The 16,247-nt window shown below is 44.6% G+C and overlaps 1 protein-coding gene across 1 annotated transcript; it reads left to right on the top strand.

Annotated features, from left to right (window-relative positions):
- Window positions 1-399: 399 nt before the first annotated feature.
- Window positions 400-8,826, top strand: LOC311104829 (FAS-associated factor 2-like). Its single transcript, XM_084146755.1, has 11 exons — window positions 400-470; window positions 1,209-1,277; window positions 1,539-1,673; window positions 1,937-2,013; window positions 2,117-2,255; window positions 5,263-5,348; window positions 5,600-5,691; window positions 6,540-6,717; window positions 7,302-7,473; window positions 7,654-7,797; window positions 8,031-8,826. Exons 1-11 carry the CDS (start codon window positions 408-410, stop codon window positions 8,211-8,213), a joined length of 1,338 nt encoding a protein of 445 aa, XP_084002881.1. The 5' UTR covers window positions 400-407; the 3' UTR covers window positions 8,214-8,826.
- The last annotated feature ends 7,421 nt before the right edge of the window (window positions 8,827-16,247 follow it).

The following is a 16,247-nucleotide window of genomic DNA, read 5'->3' on the forward strand; positions in this document are numbered from 1 at the left end:
GTTTATAGCAATGGTTATTCATTGTACTGCAGGGATGGAACGTACGTCGAAGAAAATTGAGGTTGTGGTGGCAGCTGGAGAGAGGTATTTGTGTGTGCTAGACTTCACATCAGAAGAGTTACAGGGAGTGTTAAGTGGCGATGTCCCATCATTTCAGGTTGAGGGCATGAGGTAGGAATTAATATATTTAAATAGTGGAGAAGGGTGGTGTTAATTATTAATAATAATTTTGAATTCGTGAGTGTTGTGTTAGATGGTAGGGTATTTCTTTATTTTATTATATATTTCAAGCAAAATATAAGGGAGTTGTACTCCAGTCTAGTAGGTGGCGGTAATGCAACAAATTGGATGCCGACCGCCGTTAAACCTCATTGAAGAAGAAGAAGAAGAATCGTTAGCGAGGTAAGATGGCGGCGCCAGAGGTGCAGGAATTATCTCAGGCGCAGACCGAAAAACTCCTTCAATTTCAGGTAGTCAGCCTTTCTTCAGCTTACAGTAATTTATATATAACTACATATTAATGTATGTTTAGATATATGAAGGAAATAGTTTAAAATAAAGCACGTTATGGTTATAAAAACGCTTTTTTACAAGATAATTTTGATACCCCTAGCGCCACTGTTAACGTTAGCTAACAAGCCAGGTAGCTACCGTTAACGTTATTTCTAGCAACACACCAATTATTTTCAATACAAACTATTGTCTTGAATTGCTTGTCCGTTCCCGACAATTCCCCCCAAAGAAACACATCAGCAAACTTCAATCAGTGTATGGTGAATTAGAAAATATATTTTGAACTTAAGTTATCTGCAGGACTTGGTTTACTTACGACAACTAGCTAGCTAGGCTAACGACAGTTGGCTAGCTAGCAGTTTGTTTGGTCAGCAACGCTAACGTTACTTAGTTTGTTAACTGTTAGTTGGAAGATGGTTTGAGAGTGATCATCAGACACAACTGTTACGGTGGTTAGTTCCTAGTAAGGCCCCCCTCTGTTTCATCCAGACCCAAGATGTGGAAATGGCTTGTAGGAATTATTGGAATAAATTCGTTTGTCCCGAACGACTGTAAGTCGCTTTGGATAAAAGCGTCTGCTAAATGGCATATTATTATTTTATCTTCACATCCTCGCCTATCAATTGGAGATGTGTCCAGTCTCGTGTACACCAGTGTTAGATCTGAGAATTATGATTTTTGCATTTGATTTCCAGGACTTGACAGGCTTGGAGTCTATGGACCAATGTCGTCACACATTAGAACAACACAATTGGAACATTGAGGTAAGAACTGTCACCCAAAAAAAAACCCAGAATGCAACTTTTTGAAGTGGGCCTTTGAAGACTACATAATCCACAAGTCATGATGCACCCAGTGAATACAATCATTTCTCAGTGGTTGCACTGTTATGAATGAATTACGTACCTCGTGACAAATGTTGCCTTCAATGTTCATGATCTCTGCTCTTTGAAATGGTCATGGTTGAGTCTTCCTGTGCTGTCCAGGGTGAGATCAAATGGATAATGTGATGTGTGCGTTCCCAGGCTGCGGTGCAGGACAGACTGAACGAGCAGGAAGGAGTTCCCAGTGTGTTTAACCCTCCGCCCTCCAGACCCTTACAGGTCAACACAGCAGACCACAGAGTGTATAGCTATATCGTCTCCAGGCCACAACCCAGAGTACGTACACAGATTCTCTCTCTCTCTCTTTCTCTCATATTCTTCTTTTTGATCATGTGTCACTGGGAAACTGCGGTAAATTGTTCTTGCATCTCAACTTAAAAGGTAGACTCTGCCATATGACATTAAAATACACAGTGGGGCAACATTCTGCTTACAGAAATCAACTCTGTAACTGAAATCATCCAGCTGTGGTATTCTCATTGAATCTTTCCCCTGTTCCCACCATCATGTCTCATCTGGTCTTTTTCTTACATTTTCAGGGATTAATAGGATGGAGTTACTACATGATAATGCTACCTTTCAGATTGACATATTACACACTTATGGACATATTCAGGTAATACAAAGAAACTGCATTTGTCCATCAGTTCCCGTTATTAACATGAGCTGCCTGACGTTTCTGTATGAAGGTGACTGATTGGTTCCTCCTCCTCTCCTAGGTTTGCCCTGCGGTGGGTCAGGCCAGACCCTCGTGGACGCGTCACAGACCCTGTGGGTGACGTTGTCTCTTTCATCCATAGTTTTGAAGAGAAGTACGGTCGATCGCATCCAGTGTTTTACCAGGGAACATATAGCCAGGTGTGTTACTCAGGTTCCCCAGTCCAGTTTCAATCTCAATTTGGGTTACTAGTATCTGACCATAAACAAGAAGTATATTGGAAGGCATAAGAACATTACCCAAAAAGTTGAGACACCAAGTTTTATTTTATTGAACAACCGACTAAATGGTTTTAAGGAAGCAGATGTTCCAGAATCCAGATTGATTCAATCCATTTAGAACCTACACTACATGACCAAAAGTATGTGGACACCTGCTCGTCGAACATCTCATTCCGAAATCATGGACATTAATATGGAGTTGGTCCCCCCCCCCCCCCCCTTTGCTGCTATAACAGCCTCCACTCTTCTGGGAAGGCTTTCCACTAGATGTTTGAACATTGCTGCTGGGACTGGCCTCCATTCAGCCACAAGAGCATTAGTGAGGTCGGGCGCTGATGTTGGGCGATTAGGCCTGGCTCGCAGTCGGCGTTCCAATTCATCCCAAAGGTGTTTGATGGGGTTGAGGTCAGGGCTCACCGATCTCGACAAACCATTTCTGTTTGGACCTCGCTTTGTGCACGGGGACATTGTCATACTGAAACAGGAAAGGACCATCCCCAAACTGTTGCCACAAAGTTGGAAGCACAGAATCGTCTAGAATGTCATTGTATGCTGTAGCGTTAAGATTTCCCTTCACTGGAACTAAGGGGCCTATCCCGAACCATGAAAAACAGCCCCAGACCATTATTCCTCCTCCACCAAACTTTACAGTTAGTACTATGCATTTGGGCAGGTAGCGTTCTCCTGGCATCCGCCAATCCCAGATGGTGAAGCTGGATTCATCACTTCAGAGAACGCGTTTCCACTGCTCCAGAGTCCAATGGCGGCGAGCTTTAAACCACTCCAGCTGACGCTTGGCATTGCACATGGTGATCGTAGGCTTGTGTGCGGCTGCTCGGCCATGGAAACCCACTTAATGAAGCTCCCGACGAACAGTTATTGTGCTGACGTTGCTTCCAGAGGCAGTTTGGAACTCGGTAGTGAGTGTTGCAACCGAGGACAGATGATTTTTACGCGCTTCAGCACTTGGCGGTCCCGTTCTGTGAGCTTGTGTGGCCTACCACTTCGCAGCTGAGCCATTGTTGATCTTAGACGTTTCCACTTCACAATAACAGCACTTGACCGGGGCAGCTCTAGCCGGGCAGAAATGTGATGAAATGACTTGTTGGAAAGGTGGCATCCTGTGACGGTGCCACGTTGAAAGTCACTGAACTCTTCAGTAAGGACATTCTACTGCCAATGTTTGTCTATGGAGATTGCATGGCTGTGTGCTCGATTTTATACACCTGTCAGCAACGGGGTGTGGCTGAAATAACCGAATCCACTCATTTGAAGGGGTGTCCACATACTTTTGTATATACATTACCAGTCAAAAGTTTGGACACCTACTCATTGCAGGGTTTTTCTTTATTTTTACTATTTTCTACACTGTATAATAATAGTGAAGACATCAAAACTATGAAAGAACACAGTAACCCAAAAAGTGTTAAACAAATCAAAATATATTTTATATTTTTCAAAGTAGCCACCCTTTGCCTTGATGACAGCTTTGGACACACTTGGCATTCTCTCAACCAGCTTCATGAGGTAGTCACCTGGAATGCATTTAAATTAATAGGTGTGCCTTGTTAAAAGTCCATTTGTGGAATTTCTTTCCTTCTTAATGCGTTTCAGCCAATCAGTTGTGTTGTGACAAGGTAGGGGGGGTATACAGAAGATAGCCCTATTTGGTAAAAGACCAAGTCCATATTATGGCAAGAACAGCTCAAATAAGCAAAGAGAAACGACAGTCCATCATTACTTTAAGACATGAAGGTCAGTCAATATGGAAAACTTCAAGAACTTTGAACGTTTCTTCAAGTGCAGTTGCAAAAACCATCAAGCGCTATGATGAAACTGGCTCTCATGAGGACCGCCACAGGAATGGAAGACCCAGAGTTACCTCTTCTGAAGAAGATACGTTTATTAGAGTTACCAGCCTCAGAAATTGCAGCCCAAATAAATGCTTCACAGAGTTCAAGTAACAGACACATCTCAACATCAACTGTTCAGAGGGGACTGTGTGAATCAGACCTTCATGGTCGAATTGCTGCAAAAAAACCACTACTAAAGGACACCAACAAGAAGAAGAGACTTGCTTGGGCCAAGAAACACGAGCAATGGACATTAGACCGGTGGAAATGTGTCCTTTGGTCTGGAGTCCAAATTTGAGATTTTTGGTTCCAACCGCCGTGTCTTTGTGAGACGCAGAGTAGGTGAACAGATGATCTCTGCATGTGTGGTTCCCACCGTGAAGCATGGAGAAGGGGGTGTGATGGTGTGGGGGTGCTTTGCTGGTGACACTGTCTGTGATTTATTTAGAATTCAAGGCACACTTAACCAGCATGGCTACCACAGCTTTCTGCAGCGATACGCCATCCCATCTGGTTTGGGCTTAGTGGGACTATCATTTGTTTTTCAACAGGACAATGACCCAACACACCTCCAGGCTGTGTAAGGGCTATTTGACCAAGGAGAGTGATGGAGTGCTGCATCAGATGACCTGGCCTCCACAATCACCCGACTTCAACTCAATTGAGATGGTTTGGACCTTAGAGTGAAGGAAAAGCAGCCAACAAGTGCTCAGCATATGTGGGAACTCTTTCAAGACTGTTGGAAAAACATTCCTCATGAAGCTGGTTGAGAGAATGCCAAGAGTGTGCAAAGCTGTCATCAAGGCAAATGGTGGCTATTTGAAGAATCTCTCATATAAAATATATTTTGATTTGTTTAACACTTTTTTGGTTACTACATGATTCCATATGTTTTATTTCATAGTTTTGATATCTTCACTATTATTCTACAATGTAGAAAATAGTAAAAATAAAGAAAAACCCTTGAATGAGTAGGTGTGTCCAAACTTTTGACTGGTACTGTATAGTGTGTGTAACTTGGGTGATTAGCTGGTAGTGTTATTCAGTGATCTGTGTTTGTTTTCCCCCTGAAGGCATTGAATGATGCCAAACGTGAGCTTCGCTACTTGTTAGTTTACCTCCATGGAGAGGACCACCAGGATACAGACCAGTTCTGCCGGTAGGTCCCATTTTATGATCACTTTATGATCCATTTACATGAGGTCTAGTTATAATTTAGGTTCTGGTGGTTTGGGATATTTAGTCAGTTGATTGAATGGAGGTATTCCTTGCATGTTTTCTTATTTGTGTCATGCTTGGTATTCTTCATAATTAGTATAAATGATTATAGACATTTTGTTGATTTGGACTTCTTTCCTCTCACAGTTGATATTAACGATGTGCCTCTTTCTGTTACCATCTTCCTTCCAGCTCCACGTTATGTACAGAAGAGGTCCAGACCTTCCTCAACACCAGAACGCTGTTCTGGGCCTGCTCCACCAGCAAGCCTGAGGGATACAGAGGTAATGGTCTACTCCTGCACGTGTCTTCACTACCTGGGTCTGCTGGAGCTGGACAGGAACAGGCCTCATCCTGTATACTCTTTTATTGTTGCTGTAAATTGAGGACGTGTTCTCAGTCAGTTTCATCTGGTCAAAAAGGGTTAAAGATAAAAGTCAATCATCTGTGCTGGAACTTTGGATGATTTTTGTCAGTGTCCTCTCTAAGATATGAGGAGGGGGGGGGGTCTCTTCATCCAGGATCTCTAAGATATGAGGAGGGGGGGATCTCTTCATCCAGGATCTCTAAGATATGAGGGGAGGGGGGGGGGATCTCTTCATCCAGGATCTCTAAGATATGAGGGGGGGGGGGGGATCTCTTCATCCAGGATCTCTAAGATATGAGGGGGGGATCTCTTCATCCAGGATCTCTAAGATATGAGGGGGGGATCTCTTCATCCAGGATCTCTAAGATATGAAGGGGGGGGGGGGGGGGGGTCTCTTCATCCAGGATCTCTAAGATATGAGGGGGGGGGGATCTCTTCATCCAGGATCTCTAAGATATGGGGGGGGGGGGGGATCTCTTCATCCAGGATCTCTAAGATATGGGGGGGGGGGGAATCTCTTCATCCAGGATCTCTAAGATATGAGGGGGGGGGGGATCTCTTCATCCAGGATCTCTAAGATATGAGGGGGGGGATCTCTTCATCCAGGATCTCTTCATCCATCACTTTATATCAGCGTTTTAATCTGTGTTTGGTGTGTTTTTGACTGGCTGGGTTTGTGTGTCTGTGTGTGTGTGTGTCTCTGTGTGTGTCTCTGTGTGTCTCTGTGTGTGTCTCTGTGTGTCTCTGTGTGTGTCTGTGCCTCAGTGTCCCAGGCGCTGCGTGAGAACACCTACCCGTTCCTGGCCGTGATCATGCTGAAGGACCGTAAGATGACCGTGGTGGGACGTCTGGAGGGGCTCATCCAATCAGAGGACCTCCTCAACCAGCTGACCTTCATCATGGAGGCCAATCAGACCCACCTGATGTCTGAACGCATGGAGCGGTAAGGAACGGAGCTGGGTTTATTCCAACCTGATGTCTGAACGCATGGAGCGGTAAGGAACGGAGCTGGGTTTATTCCAACCTGATGTCTGAACGCATGGAGCGGTAAGGAACGGAGCTGGGTTTATTCCAACCTGATGTCTGAACGCATGGAGCGGTAAGGAACGGAGCTGGGTTTATTCCAATAGCAAGTCCAGGCCATCTGGCACTCCAGACAAACTCAAACAAAAGTATGTGAATAGTTTTTTTAATGTATTTGAAACCCAGGTCTGAATTGATTGCTTATTTTACTATAATGAAAAATACAAATGTGGAGATGGTCTCTGGTCCTGGAGGGATGTGGTGTGCCTGGAATTTGAATTAGACCTCAGCAACTATGTTAATAGAACGTGTGTGTGCCTGCGTATCACTTTGTGTGTCCGTGTCCATTCGTGTGTTTATTTATTTATTTAACCTTTATGTAACTAGGCAAGTCAGTTAAGAACAAATTCTTATTTACAACAACGGCCTACACCGGCCAAACCCGGACGACGCTGGGCCAATTGTGCGCCGCCTTATGGGACGGCGTGTGTGTGTGTGTTCCAGGGAGGAGAGGAACCAGACGCAGGTGTTGCGGGCGCAGCAGGACGATGCCTACCTGGAGTCGCTGAGAGCCGACCAGGAGAAGGACCGGAGGAAGAGGGAGGAGCAGGAGAAGGTCCAGGCGGAGGAGGAGATGGTCCGGCAGACCGTTCTGGCCGAGGAGAGGAGGAGGAGGGTGAGGAGTCTTTTACACTATCTGCCTCCTCGCTCACTCTCTCTGTCTCCTCGCTCGCTCTCGGACGGACTCTCTCACGCTCTGACTCCTCTTTGCCTACAGTAAAACTGTTTCTTGTCTTGGTCCTATGTTTTTTAATACTTTGTTGTTGCCAGTTTGACACAAATTCTGTGTTTTTAGACGCTGGAGGAAGAGAAGGAGCGCAAGTCAGAATGTCTTCCCCCCGAGCCCACGGCAGACGACCCTGACAGCGTCAAGATAGTTTTCAAACTGCCTAACGACACCAGAGTAGAGAGGCGCTTCCTCTTCCAGCAGTCTCTGACGGTAAGAACACAGCTCTGCTCAAGTCAGCTTACAGGTGGTGGCATTTTAACTGTCCCGGTGCATACCAGTGGGGGGCTTGACTCCCAATTCTACACAGCAAACTCCTAGTCACTCTTACATGTGTTATTTTAACGTTTTGATTTAACTCCCCTGGCGTATACCAATGAAACTTATGGTTTTGACAAAAAAAATAAAAGCATGCATCTCACCCATTTCTCCCTCTGTGTTTCCAGGTAATATACGACTTCCTGTTCTCATTGAAGGAGACCCCGGAGAAATTCCAGATAGTAACAAACTTCCCTCGCCGGGTTCTGCCCTGCCTTCCCACGGAGGAGCAGCCCAATCCTCCCAGCCTGAAAGAGGCCGGCCTCAGCCGTTCTGAGGTCCTCTTTGTTCAGGATCTCACGGACGATTGACACCTAGCTAACCTTCTCCTCCACCTCCAACATGGGAAAACAACTGTTCTGTTTTTTGTTTTTTTTTGTTGTATCTTCACAATTTTATTTTTATGGCCGTTGTGCACAAGGGATCACTGTCTGAAAGAATGAAACAAAAACTCTAACCCAAAATAATTTACCCCTGGCAGAGCTGATACCACCACCTCTCTCCAGTTCAATTTGGTTCTGTTTAAAAGGAGAGCAATGTGAACGTTACATATACGTTACATATTTAAAGAACAAGGCTGAAAAAGCACGACTTTTTATTATTATTATTATTTTTTTTTTCAATCAAAGTTGACGCTATAATGTGATTGTCATGAGACGACCAAACAGGCGAGGTTTGAGTTCCGTACCACCAGAGTTCAGTTTAGAACTACAACACAGTTCAGTTTAGAACTACAACACAGTTCAGTTTAGAACTACAACACAGTTCAGTTTAGAACTACAACACAGTTCAACAACCAGAAGAAGCCACAGCTTTGACATGTGGCTTTACCCATCTATAGTAAAACAGTCAGCCCATAGTCTGGGCTGGTCATGTAAAGATGTCATTTTCCAACAACTATAAATTAAACATTTTTAAAATGTTGTGGTGGTTTTGATAATATTCCTGTCAGTCAGTCCTCTTTTCCTGTGCTCAGGTCTCTTGGTCTAATAAATCACAGGCTTCCTACCAGCCCACAGAAACTCTGCTAACCTTGAAGCCATGTCAGTTTTAATATTTTTGTTAGGTATGTAGAAAACAAACGTATTATGCTAACCCATGAGTAAAAACACATGACCAAAAGTATGTGGACACCCCTTCAAATTAGTGGATTCGGCTATTTCAGCCACACCCGTTGCTGACAGGTGTATAAAATCAAGCACACAGCCATGCAATCTCCATAGACAAACATTGGCTGTAGAATGGCCTTACTGAAGAGCTCAGTGACTTTCAACGTGGCACAGTCATAGGATGCCACCTTTCCAACAAGTCAGTTTGTCAAAATGTCTGTCCTGATAGAGCTGCCCCGGTCAACTGTTAGTGCTGTTATTGTGAAGTGGAAACGTCTAGGAGCAACAACAGCTCAGCAGCAAAGTGGTATGCCACGCAAGCTCACAGAACGGGACTGCCGAGTGCTGAAGCACGTAAATTGTCTGTCCTCGGTTGAAACACTTACTACCGAGTTCCAAACTGCCTCTGGAAGCAACGTCAGCATAAGAACTGTTCGTCGGGAGCTTTCTGAAATGGGTTCCCATGGCCGAGCAGCCGCACACAAGCCTAAGATCACCATGCACAATGCCAAGCATCGGCTGGAGTGGTGTAAAGCTCACCGCCATTGGACTCGCTTCACCATCTCACCGCGATTAATCACGCTTCACCATCTGGCAGTCCGACGGACAAATCTGAGTTTGGCGGATGCCAGGAGAACGCTACTTGCATGAATGCATAGTGCTAACCGTAAAGTTTGGTGGAGGAGGAATAATGGTCTGGGGCGGTTTTTCAAGTTCCAGTGAAGGGAAATCTTAACGCTACAGTATGCAATGACATTCTGGACGATTCTGTGCTTCAACTTTGTGGCAACAGTTTGGGAAAGGCCCTTTCCTGTTTCAGCATGACAATGCCCCCGTGCACAAAGCGAGGTCCAGACAGAAATGATTTGTAGAGGTCAGTGTGGAAGAACTTGACTGGCCTGCACAGAGCCCTGACCTCAACCCCATCAAACACTTTTGGGATGAATTGGAACGCCGACTGCGAGCCAGGCCTAATCACCCAACATCAGAGCCCCGACCTCACAAATGCTCTTGTGGCTGAATGGGAAGCAAGTCCCCGCAGCAATGTTCCAACATCTAGTGGAAAGCCTTCCCAGAAGAGTGGAGGCTGTTATAGCAGCAAAGGGGGGGACCAACTCCATAGTAATGCCCATGATTTCAGAATGAGAGGTTTAATGAGCAGATGTCCACATACTTTTGGTAATGTAGTGTATGAGTCATAAAATGCTACAGAGCTGAATGTGAAGAAAATATAGTTTATTTTGGCCGTCATCCTGATCTCACGAGATCACGTTCCTTTTCTCTGCACAGTATGAGAACCTAGGGCTTTGGTCAAATATAATGCACTTATAGGGTGCTATTTGGGACACAATCCTGGCATTCATGACAACTCTGGTGATTACAGTGAAAACAGGCAAAGAAGCGCTTGGTAATATTGGTATACATTTATTAGTGAACAACTCAAATCAGCCACAACTATTTAAAAAAAAAATAAGATCACACGACTCGGTAAAGCAGAACTAGCAACTTTCATTTAAAAAAAGTACAAATCTGAAAAATGTCAATCAGTATACAGATGTGTATATATAATACACTTTAACTAGTTAAATGCTACAAACAATGATTCCAATGGAATGAAAAAATTATAGCATTAAGAAACATTTTTATATATATATATATATTAGCTTTTTTATTTTTTCAAATCCAAACATGGAAAAAATGAGGTAACCGTAAATGTGCAAGTACCAAAACAAACATCCTGTTTCTATTGCCAAACATGCCCCTCGCGTGTTGGGTGGAGCCCCCTAGAGGCTGGAGGTGAGTAGTAGAATCAGTAAACAGACCACTATCCCGCCACAGCAACAGATAATTGGAAAAACAGTGGAAATCTACGGCGCAACAACAAAAAAATCTAATCCTAAAGAAATGATTTTAGCTGCTTATTATTGGAACTCCATTCTCTGTCTCTATTTGTTCCTTGTGCACCACAAGCTGTGAGATTAAATGGATCACAGAAAGACTACAAGATTTGTCATGTTTTGATTTGAAGTTACATGAGGTTTTCTGGTATTTGGGACAGAAGAAAATCACAATATGGTTAAAACCTGCCAATTATATGTTTACCCCCCCCCCCCCCCCAAACCAAACCATGGTGCTAATGTTTCAATAAGTGAATAAAAGGTATCTAGCGCAGGGTGGAGGACAGGCTCGTTGTAATGGCTGGAGCGGAGTCAGTGGAATGGTACCAAACATGGTTTCCATGTGTTTGATTCCATTCCATGTTTATTTTATTTTTATTTCACCTTTATTTAACCAGGTAAGCCAGTTGAGAACAAGTTCTCATTTACAACTGCGACCTGGCCAAGATAAAGCAAAGCAGTGCGATTAAAAACAACAACAACACAGAGTTACATATGGGGTAAAACAAAACATAAAGTCAAAAAATACAACAGAAAATATATATACAGTGTGTGCAAATGTAGTAAGTTATGGAGGTAAGGCAATAAATAGGCTATAGTGCAAAATAATTACAATTTAGTATTAACACTGGAGTGATAGATGTGCAGAAGATGATGTGCAAATAGAGATACTGGGGTGCAAATTAGCAAAAATAAATAACAATGTAAATAACAATATGGGGATGAGGTAGTTGGATGGGCTAATTACAGATGGGCTGTGTACAGGTGCAGTGATCGGTAAGCTGCTCTGACAACTGATGCTTAAAGTTAGTGAGGGAGATAAGAGTCTCCAGCTTCAGAGATTTTTGCAGTTCGTTCCAGTCATTGGCAGCAGAGAACTGGAAGGAATGGCGGCCAAAGGAGGTGTTGGCTTTGGGGATGACCAGTGAGATATACCTGCTGGAGCGCAGACTACGGGTGGGTGTTGCTATGGTGACCAATGAGCTAAGATAAGGCGGGGATTTGCCTAGAAGTGATTTATAGATGACCTGGAGCCAGTGGGTTTGGCGACGAACATGTAGTGAGGGCCAGCCAACGAGAGCGTACAGGTCACAATGGTGGGTAGTATATGGGGCTTTGGTGACAAAACGGATGGCACTGTGATACATCCAATTCGCTGAGTAGAGTGTTGGAAGCTATTTTGTAAATGACATCGCCGAAGTCAAGGATCGGTAGGATAGTCCGTTTTACGAGGGCATGTTTGGCAGCATGAGTGAAGGAGGCTTTGTTGCGAAATAGGAAGCCGATTCTAGATCTAACTTTTGATTGGAGATGCTTAATGTGAGTCTGGAAGGAGAGTTTACAGTCTAACCAGACACCTAGGTATTTGTAGTTGTCCACATACTCTAGGTCAGACCCGCCGAGAGTAGTGATTCTAGTCGGGCGGGCGGGTGCAAGCAGCGTTCGATTGAAGAGCATGCATTTAGTTTTACTAGTGTTTAAGAGCAGTTGGAGGCTACGGAAGGAGTGCTGTATGGCATTGAAGCTCGTTTGGAGGTTTGTTAACACAGTGTCCAATGAAGGGCCAGATGTATACAAAATGGTGTCGTCTGCGTAGAGGTGGATCTGAGAGTCACCAGCAGCAAGAGCGACATCATTGATATACACAGAGAATAGAGTCGGCCTGAGAATTGAACCCTGTGGCACCCCCATAGAGACTGCCAGAGGTCCAGACAACAGGCCCTCCGATTTGACACATTGAACTCTATCTGAGAAGTAGTCGGTGAACCAGGCGAGGCAGTCATTTTGAGAAACCAAGGCTATTTAGTCTGCCAATAAGAATGCGGTGATTGACAAGAGTCGAAAGCCTTGGCCAGGTCGATGAAGACGACTGTGCAGTACTATCTATTATCGATCACGGTTATATTATCGTCTAGGACCTTGAGCGTGGCTGAGGTGCACCCATGACCAGCTCGGAAAACCGGATTGCACCCATTCACTCCATTCCAGACATTATGATGAGCCGTTACACGTCTTCTTTAAAATGTCCTTCAACTGGGTTGAACGTAACTGACCATTGTAGGGCTATTAGTATAGCAACATGCTCTAGGAATCCATCCGATCCCCATTCCCACAAGTGACAGCATCACACCTAAAGCAGATCTTATGGCTTTTCAGTGAACCGGGTTTAGTTCATTATCTGAGGCAATAAACATAGCACACATTTTATAACCAGGCAACTTATTATTATTATTATTTTTTTTTTAATAAAAGCGCAATAAAATCTTGTATTCATTCAGTTGTGTTACAAATGTGTGCAGTACAATGCATGGCAGTTATCAGCTGAGCAGTAACGGAGCCCCCACCACCTGAAGAACGGACCCAAAGCCAACTAAAAGCGGTAACGGAGCCCCCACCACCTGAAGAACGGACCCAAAGCCAACTAAAAGCGGTAACGGAGCCCCCACCACCTGAAGAACGGACCCAAAGCCAACTAAAAGCGGTAACGGAGCCCCCACCACCTGAAGAACGGACCCAAAGCCAACTAAAAGCGGTAACGGAGCCCCCACCACCTGAAGAACGGACCCAAAGCCAACTAAAAGCGGTAACGGAGCCCCCACCACCTGAAGAACGGACCCAAAGCCAACTAAAAGCGGTAACGGAGCCCCCACCACCTGAAGAACGGACCCAAAGCCAACTAAAAGCGGTAACGGAGCCCCCACCACCTGAAGAACGGACCCAAAGCCAACTAAAAGCGGTAACGGAGCCCCCACCACCTGAAGAACGGACCCAAAGCCAACTAAAAGCGGTAACGGAGCCCCCACCACCTGAAGAACGGACCCAAAGCCAACTAAAAGCGGTAACGGAGCCCCCACCACCTGAAGAACGGACCCAAAGCCAACTAAAAGCGGTAACGGAGCCCCCACCACCTGAAGAACGGACCCAAAGCCAACTAAAAGCGGTAACGGAGCCCCCACCACCTGAAGAACGGACCCAAAGCCAACTAAAAGCGGTAACGGAGCCCCCACCACCTGAAGAACGGACCCAAAGCCAACTAAAAGCGGTAACGGAGCCCCCACCACCTGAAGAACGGACCCAAAGCCAACTAAAAGCGGTAACGGAGCCCCCACCACCTGAAGAACGGACCCAAAGCCAACTAAAAGCGGTAACGGAGCCCCCACCACCTGAAGAACGGACCCAAAGCCAACTAGAGCTAGCTAAAAAAAAAAAAACAGTTGGGACCTGGCAGGACGTGCATGCATATTGTGCACCGTTAAATAGTCCACCGTCCCCATGTCTAGATATCTTTCACTGAAAATACACACTTGGTATTATTTTTGAGTATTATTATATGTTTTTTTTTTATTTAAATCATGCAAACACCTTGAGTAGTTTTGAAAGTGGTTTTTAGGTAGGATAGTGTGCACCAACGGCACGTTTTTAAAAATGGGATCACAACCCGTTATGCAAGTATGTCGTGTGGTTGTTCCAAGAACACAAACTACATTTGTAATTATATGATGTAATATCCACTACTCTGGCACAAATCAACAAGTATTATTATTTTAATTGAGTGGCCTGAGGGAAAACAACCAAGAAAATTCAAATCCACCACCAATCTTTTCATGGCATCTGTCCCATTAAAACAGACTGTTTTCCTTTATTCTTAAATACCGAGAGGCCCTGAGGGATTTTTTTTTGTCTGTTTCAAACTCACAATATACGCCAGTGAACAGATATGTACACAGATTAACTCTCAAAGCTGTGGGTTTACTTTAAAAACTCATCAAGATGGCTTTTTTTTTTCTCTTCTCTTTAAAGGTGGTACACGCATCACAGAGAGACGCTATAGAACACATGGCAAGGTCCCTTTACACAAGAAAGCAAGTGTCCATCCTAAAAGTTACATCTGCCTAGCAGTGCTTATTGTAGTGGGAATAGAAAGGAATCCCCCCCCTACAACACACAACACTTACAAAAAGACACCCGGAGTAACATTGATTTATTTTCTAACACCCCAACGACGTTCCGTTTTGGAAGTCTGAACGAAGGTGAGTATCGAGTCCCAAATGGCACCCTATTCCCTATACAGTGCACTAGCCCTATGGGCCCTGGTCGAAAGTAGTGCACTACATAGGGTACCATTTGGGACACACACCCTATAGATGTCCAGAAGCGTATCATTCTACCAACACCACTCCTCCCTCCATCTTTGTCTCAAACCCCTTCCTGTCCTGATCATCACTGTGAAAGTACGGTCAGCTCAGCTGGGACAACGCCAGAGCGTCTGTCTGTCACGTCACCAGAGATGTTTGAAACAGGGAGTTAACATTCTTTTGTCTTCGAAAACAAGACGATTATCGAGAAGCTTTCACACTGAAGCTATGCAGCATACAACACTTCATCTTTTACAACACCATTAGTTAGCACGGCCTAAAAAGAAGACCTGACCAAGTTAAGTTACCATTAGAATAGAACACATACCGTTGACCACACACTTCCATGTTAGTGCTCTGACCTTGTCCTTCAACACGTTTTCTCCAAAATAGCTAAAACCAATAAATAAAACCATTTAAAAACTAAAAACTCTTAAAACAAGTGGAAATGACAAAGGGATTTTTTTTTTCTTTTTAAAGATTAGTAATAATAGTAGGTTTGTGCTTGTCAAGGTCTTGAGAAGGCAGATCTGAAATCTTGATAGAGTATATATAATATTGAATATTTGGCTCACAAACAGATAAAAGCCTGGTTCTTCCAAAAAAAAGGAAGACAAATGTCCACTTTAAAACAATCAGTCATTGCACATATTGCTTTCTGCAGCAGGCTCCACAGCAGCAGTCAGTCAGTGTGGGTGATGCTGGGGTAGTGAAGGCCCCCTCCTGTCCCCCTCACCGATGCAGCAGACACACCTCACCTCCCTCTCTGGGTGAGACAAGGCTCCCCCCTCTCTCTCTCTCTCTCTGGGTGAGACAAGGCTCTCCCCCCCCCCCCTCTCTCTCTCTCTCTGGGTGAGACAACATTCCTTGTTTTTGTTGGTTTGCGTGTTGTTACTTCCTTTAAAATGTCGAAGCTTGATTAAAATATTGCTAGTCTGAATCAACAGTCTATGCAAACCCCTCAGCACTGCCTGGGATCCAGCCGGCACTGGTTTTCCAGAGGGCCAAGGCTGGCGAGGAGGATGGATGTGGTCATTTGCAGAAAGGGCAGATGGCTTCACAGAGAGGCAGTGCTTTGTCCCCTCCCCTCCTCTCCTCTCCTCTCTCCGAGGACCCTCCCCTTCACCAGAACAACAAGGTAAACTCCACAGCTCTCCTCCTCTTCCTCCATCCAGTCAGTTGTGTATCACAGTGTGGAGTAA

This window comes from Coregonus lavaretus (assembly GCF_964263955.1).
Source record: "Coregonus lavaretus genome assembly, chromosome: 29".
Classification (NCBI taxonomy): domain Eukaryota; kingdom Metazoa; phylum Chordata; class Actinopteri; order Salmoniformes; family Salmonidae; genus Coregonus; species Coregonus lavaretus.